Source organism: Ananas comosus, unplaced genomic scaffold, assembly GCF_001540865.1.
Source record: "Ananas comosus cultivar F153 unplaced genomic scaffold, ASM154086v1, whole genome shotgun sequence".
NCBI classification, from domain to species: Eukaryota; Viridiplantae; Streptophyta; class Magnoliopsida; order Poales; family Bromeliaceae; genus Ananas; species Ananas comosus.
Window position 1 is genome coordinate 1 of NW_017891150.1, and position 7,382 is coordinate 7,382.

At 38.5% G+C, this 7,382-nt stretch overlaps 2 protein-coding genes across 2 annotated transcripts; both read right to left on the reverse strand.

Moving 5' to 3' along the window:
* Window positions 1-947: 947 nt before the first annotated feature.
* On the reverse strand, window positions 948-6,568 carry LOC109704682. The gene is made up of 3 exons (XM_020225448.1): window positions 5,927-6,568; window positions 5,569-5,822; window positions 948-1,187 (listed from the first exon to the last, which is right to left on the reverse strand). The coding sequence occupies exons 1-2, from the start codon at window positions 6,308-6,310 to the stop codon at window positions 5,631-5,633; spliced, it is 576 nt and encodes a 191-aa protein (XP_020081037.1). The 5' UTR covers window positions 6,311-6,568; the 3' UTR covers window positions 948-1,187; window positions 5,569-5,630.
* LOC109704683 lies at window positions 1,331-5,034 on the reverse strand. The gene is made up of 3 exons (XM_020225449.1): window positions 4,820-5,034; window positions 3,424-3,594; window positions 1,331-1,610 (listed from the first exon to the last, which is right to left on the reverse strand). Exons 1-3 carry the CDS (start codon window positions 4,900-4,902, stop codon window positions 1,499-1,501), a joined length of 366 nt encoding a protein of 121 aa, XP_020081038.1. The 5' UTR covers window positions 4,903-5,034; the 3' UTR covers window positions 1,331-1,498.
* Window positions 6,569-7,382: the final 814 nt, after the last annotated feature.

Consider the following 7,382-nt stretch of genomic DNA (forward strand, 5'->3'; position numbering starts at 1 on the left):
TCTATAAGGTCAATTTGTCTTAGAAACACTCGGGGGCAAAAGTCCTAAATTTGGTGCCCTAACCAAACCCATTGCTAAACCCTAGGTTTTGATATCTAAAACAAGTAAAAGAGAGCTTGTTTAACCTCCAGGAGCTCACCTAAGGCCAACTAGGCTATTTCTAGGGCATCCAAGATGAACCCTGGAAGTTCACCATGAGAGGAGTTCAAGACAACCATGGATTTCATGGTTTCAAGGTCTCTAGAGGGTTTCCTCACTTGTAGAGAGATCAAAACTCAAAATCTAAGGTTAAAATCCAAACCCTAGAGCTCTACATGCTAAAAACTTATCTTGGCCCAAGTTCTAGCAAGCTCCTTCTTGTTGGAGAGCTTCTAGAACCACCAAATCTCCAAAATCCACCTTCTCCAAGCTTTTCTCCACCTTCTCCAAGCTCTAGGACTTGCTTTCTAGAGAAAGAAAGGAGAGAAAATGAGAGGGAGAGAGGGGAGTGTGTTTGCTGTGAAGAGGGGAAAGGGAATGGGCCATATAACATGTTGCAACATTTGCAACTAAGCCCTCCAACTCTTTCTTTGTGCACTGTCCAGACTCGGCATTTTCCGCAGTCAGGGACCAGTCTCCCCGACCTGGGACCGGTCCCCGAGAGCTTCTCCCGCGGACTGCGCAGGCTGCGCGCGATGCAACCGGTCTCCCCCTGATGGAACCGGTCTCTGGGGACCGGTCTCTCCTCGCAGGGACCGGTTCCCGAGAGCTGATTTTTCAGGACTTAGCCGATTTCTCAGCCTTCTCGCTGCCTACGCGTTCAGGGACCGGTCTCTCCCACCAGGGACCGGTCCCCGAGAGCACAAAACCTGCAGTTTGGAGATTTTGATTTTCAAAAGTTCTCGAAGATCCCCAGTAATGCATTTTGCATTATTTGACGCCTTCGGCCTCTCCGAAGTGTACCAACCTCGCACTTTGATCAATTTGACCAAGGTTCGAATTTACTTACCAAGGTTTCGGTATGTTACAACATGCCAACCTTTTGTAATACTATCTGTAACATAAAAAACTTGTGATGCTTGAGTAGCTAATACAAAAGGCTCATTTGTTTTCAGCAAGCGTTGACAATTAACACTGACAAATCCATATTCATCTATTTTAATTCCTTTCACTTTATCATATACATCCCACCAATTGCATCTAAATATGTCACGTCCCGCTATCGCCAATTTGGTCGATCCGAGTCCGTACACAGACGCCGAACGGACAGAACCTCCCCTGTCCGCCCAAGGCTCAACAACAACGAGTACATGTATAAGGAAATAAATAATTCCAGGAGAATATTTCAATATACATGGCTTGCACGAGGGCAAGCAACAAGCACAAGTGAAAGTAACTAACTATACATAAAATTCACTGTAATTTAAAACTTTTAAAACTGAACTATACATAACTGAATAACTGAAACATTTAGTTATTTACATGTTCTTTTATACATTCATTTACAAGTCTCTGTATATCAAAAATGTTTCACATGAACCGAAAATGGTATACCACTAGAACTCGGGTGTCCACTAGCTAGGCTGCTGGGCTCTTGCCGCGATCCTCGGCCACATCGCTCGCACTGGAACCTGTATGGTTAGTGGTATGAGAACTACTAAAAGTTTCCAGTGGGTTCGGCCGCCGACCTCGCTGACTCACCCACTAGGTCTATTCAGGCATATGTAGGCAAAAGAAGTAAACAGATAGTAACCAACTATAACATGTAACTACTACAATGCCTGTACAAAGCTGAAAGAAGTAATATATGAAAATTGTAAATATGCATGCATGCTTTTTACTGAATTTACCCAATCTTTTGGTTAACCCTTTGGTTAACAATTACTCACTGACGCTATCCCAAATATCGGGGAGACGCACCTGCACCCGATGGGACCGTCAACTGGGGGAGACGCACCTCCTGGTCCAGTAAAGATGACTACTCCGGAGCTCATCGTTCAAGGAGGAGCGACCTCACTTGAACCAAACAAATGTGAGTATGATCTGATCCCCTTTAGAGGATTCAACTGACAAACACTGTCACACTTTACTCTAACTAGTTCTTTATACTAGTTTCACAATTCCATTTCTCGATGCTAACCAAATCTGTAGTTGAATGTCACCAAGTTTACTATTGCTATAGTCCATACATTCATAGGGTTCTATGTCCACATTCTAAGTTCACATTTTCTCAACATTGATAAACATTCACATATTCAACTATCACTTGCATAATATCACTACCCTATGATGCATGAATACAAGTAATATGCTCAATGGAAAATCATAGACATAAAAGGTGATTCAAAGACTTCGGATAGCACCACCCACCTTGTAGGGATGCCTAAAAGCTAAGCCCAATGTCTCGAAACATGTAAACACCAAGCCCCCGCGACTCGATGCCAAACAGGTAGAACGAAGCGTTTCTTAATTTGCACGTCGTAGGTCCGTCGGAATATCAACCCAAGCTTCCGAGCATGTCAAACTTTCCTTCATAGAGGAATAAAAGGGATTAAACTTAAGTCATATTCATATTTTTACAACTTTGCATTTCAACTCCAACTTGCATATATGTATATAATATCAACATATACATATACATAGTCTTTCTATTAAGTTTCTTATGACAGTTTAGGATTTCAAAAACTAGAACAACTCATAATTAACCCCCTTTAGGTAGTAAACATCAATTACAATTCCTGCCGCAAGTTCCACTTTACTCTAAACAATAGCTCACATATCAACTATATAACTTATAGTTTACTATAGGTCCATCTATAGCTTTTATAGGTTTATCCATGACCACCTCAACCTTTAGAAGCTAACTGATCCATAATTTAACTTCTTTACATAGCAACAACATCATTCTTAAGTAGACAGTAAAGTCACTCCACCTCAAACTTTATCACCAACAACAACTCATAATACATATATATACATACATGCATATATATATAGTATAGAGTTAATTTTTATATAGGGTTTAAGGCACTTATGGTCTTAGCACTTTAAAAATCCCTTGTTCACTACTTCTCCATAGTGAGGGATATTATTCTAACCAGGTTTAGGATCAATTCATCTCAGATTTTCATTCGAATCATTCCTTCACATGTATTCACACATATACAAGCTTTCCTTAGCATAGTTTCTAGGTTTCTAGGTTTCATCCACAAACTTTAGAGCCTAAACTTCATGGTTCAAGCTTCTTTAGAATGAGAACATACTCAATTCAGGGTCACTTAACCATTCTATTACAGGTTTCATCCCAAAAATCCATCAACATGTGGATATAGGCTGCCAACAAGCTTCTTTAAACTTCTTTATGTCTCTACAAGCTTAATTCACTTAAAAATCTCTCTCAAGGAACAAATAAACTAAACCCCAGCTGAGAAGTAAACCAATTACCTCAAGTTCGCAGCTTCCAAGACTGGTTTTCCCACTTTGGCATCTCCAACAAGACCAAACACAAAAGCTACCTCTTCTCCAACAATTCCTTCACTAGTTTGCTTCTTGGGTTGAGAGAAAAAGAGAGGAAAATTTAAATAAGAAAAAGGCTGCGGAGTGTTGTTCAAGTACCTGGGCAAATGCTAGACATCTGGGTTACAAAGATAGGAGCAGAAAATTACAACTTAACCCCTTAAAAGACTAAAACTGCATTGCAGTCTAGTAGTTCGCAGTTCAGTCCCTGCAGGTTCGCAAATCAGTCCCTGCAGGTTTACGAATCAGTCCCTGCACTAAACAGTAGCTGGCAGCAGTTTTCAGCCCTCTTTGCGCGTCTTGTTCACTCCGAACTCACTCTCACACCTCCAAAACATGCCAAGGCACCTTCACAAGCTACCCAATTAATTTGGAAGCATTTAATTTCCATTTTAGCATTATCTTGATCATTTTGATCAAGATTAGCAACGCAATCAACGATCCAACATATTACATTTAGAGTTTGGGAATCCCTTTGCTCTAGATTAATTACAATAAACTCTAATCCGGAATTAAGATTAATTTACAGATTTCCTCTTTAATAGTTAATTCACATGTATATTACATGTCTATATACATAAAATATAGTTTTTCTAGATTCTTTTTCATAGTAATATGAACTCTAGAAGCTAAAACCTGCAGCTCAAGTCTTTATAGAGTAATTAACACCACTCAACATATAGCTTGTTCTCTAAATCTTCATGATAAAATAAGTTCTAGCAACCTAGAAATCATTTCTTAGGGTAATTAAAATAAATCCTAGCAACATATGGCTTGTTCTCAGGTTGATTGCTTCACAGATTAATTGCTTCACACATATATATACATATATGGCTTCTTAACATGGCATTTACTCTCTTTAGCAACCAAAATTTATAGCTCCACCCTTTTTAAAGTAGATAATCCAATACTATCCAGGAAACTATAGCAACTTTACCTCAAATTGAATACTTCAACCGCCCATCGACCATAATTAACTATCTCCCTCATGCTAATATACATAGAATATGCATAATAATAGACATAGCCTATAGTAGCAGGGCTAATTAATTAGCAAGCCTCCTATGCACGTACATACACCACCTATGTTGTTTCATGGCAATTTCAACTCTAGCAGCTAAGAAATCCTCTTATAGAGTTATTAGAACAAGCCTAACCAACCTCTGGTTCTATTTCCAATCCACAGCTCACATATATGATGCTCATATATAGCTCTCTCTCACTAGGTTTCCATTACAATAGGAACTCTAGCAATCAAAACACCTATTACTCAAATCTTTTTAGGTAATTAGAACAAATCCAACCAGGAAATACTAACCCTTACCAAGGAGAGCATAAACTTATCTCAAAACTCAGCTCCATCAGCCTTCTCATCATGCTCCTTAGCTTCCTCACACAACTCAACATCAAACTCCACCAATTCTCTATCCTCTACTTCACACGATTAGAGAGAGAAAGAGAAAAGAAAAAGAATGAGATAAGGAGAAAGGATAAGGAGAGGGGTCCTGCATGCGTGGACAGCTAGGGTGTGCTGGTTGTAAAAGATAAGATCAGCCTAATTGCAAATAAACCCCTTCTATTGCTGAAATTACCCTTTTTACAAATCTGTTTCCAACTCAGAATCTGAAACCTATCGCCGGAGCCTTCGTTTACGCTCAAATTTGGCAGTCGGGCTCGATTTAACCTACTGAGTAAAAATATATCTTAACTTTTCAGTTTGGACCATATTTGGTCACCGAAAGCTCTACCGAACTGTAATCTTTAGCAGATAGCAGTCGGATTTTATTTTTCACCTTCCGGGTGTCAGAATGACATGAAACTTTAAATCTAGCCTCACAAAAATAATTCTGACATATTCTCCAGTTTTCATAATTTTCTGACACTGTGCATTTTCTGCTAAAATATCAGCCCCGTTCTTTACAGAAAATTCTAAATTTTCTGTTTTCACTCTAATTTCCGCACAAGTCATTTTCGACTTATATTTTACTCCTTGGAATCCAATAAAAATTTTGTTTTACACTATTTTTATTTACATCTATTTTTATATTAAAATTCCGGTATATTACAAAATATCACCACTCGGCGACCACCAAGATATTGTAATTCAACAATCTCCGTTAATATCCCATAATAATCTATTTTTCAGTTCCGGTGTCACCAATTACAACCACTCCACAACTTTGCGTCTTCAAACCTTTGTCATGCTCTTCAGTATGAAATCTATATCCATTTACAATATAACCATTATAGTACGTCACATATTTGGTAGGTCCACGTGATAAAGAAAGTAAGTCTTCTATAGCCGATTGTCTATCTTGTTTATACACCTGTGCAACATACAAGTTATATTTTAAAATATAAATATTTTAGTACAATGTATAAATATTACACATGATTAAAATAAAAGAAATCAAATCAAACGAGTACTTACCTTATTCTTAAAGAATATACTCTTCTTTTTCCAATTATCCCCACGAATACCATGTGATATTTTTTGCCTCTTATTAGCAGCTTTAGTTAACACAACTCCTTCAAGGTCTTGCACTTGTTCAAGAATATCTTCTCGAGTGAGTACTTTTGGTGGCAACCCTCTCTCCTTAGTACCATCAAATGAGGACTTGTCATTCCTCCATCTGTGATTGATAGGTAAATTGCGTCGGTGGCCCATATAACAATGCTTACAACCATTAGCCAATCTAATTGAAAACGTCTCCTTATTACAACAAGGACATGCCAATTTTTCCTTCGTGCTCCATCCAGATAAATTACCATATGCCGGAAAATTATTAATTGTCCATAATAAAGCAGCACGCATTTGAAATTTTGATGAGTTGAGGCATCAAAAATTTCGATACCTACTTCCCACAACTCCATCAGTTCTTCAATTAACGGCTGGAGATATATATCAATCGCATCTCCAGGACTCTTAGGTCCTGGAATAAGCATTGATAAAATAAGATTGGGTTCTTTCATACATATCCATGGTGGCAAATTGTCACGTCCCGGGATCGATTTTAAAAGTCTTTTTAAATTCATTACCATTTTGAAACAGAGTTGCGAAAGACGTGCTATATTTTTTTTTTTCAACCTGGCCCATGTGACGTACAGATCCGCCACAAATACAAAGTAACTCTATCCACTCGGACAGAGTCTCCTTTGTATTTGCACGGCGTACCAACTATACAACAGGATCTCAACCACAACCTACATTTACCAATCAACAACCAATTCATGATATGCATTTCCATACAGCTAACGATCCTTAGAGATAATGCATGCCTCTAAGCACTCCTTAGGCGCTGGATGATGCAATGCACAATACAACGAACATCCTATTTAAAAGTGTTCCCCACACGAAAGCTTTTGTTTTTAAACTCTAACTCATTCATTCATGAAAACCATTCGAAAACCTTTTTAAAACTGTTTTCCACACGGAAACTCTATTTTGAAAATCAACTACCTCGAGGGGTAGAAAACCACGATGTGTAAATATATATAAATACACAAATCCGAGAACTGAATATCCATAAAATCAAAACCAGTGATCCACAAAATCTCTAATCATGCATAACGAAAATCACAAACATTCAAACATCTAACTGAACTATTTATTATTAACAACTACTAAATGCGGGAAGAAATATAACCAAGGTGACGGTCGCTACTGCCAACTAGCTAGATCGTCCTCCCATCGAGCTCAAATACCAACTCCTCGTCCATGTCACCTGGGGGGAATGGGGGGTGAGAAACCGCAACCATGGTTTCCCAGTGGGTACGACAGAGCCACGAAGGAAAGCCGTAATAACCGGAAACCAAGGGAGATAGAACAACAGATATGAACATGATATGATATAAGAGCAACTACAGTAGTAATAGAAACATGATAA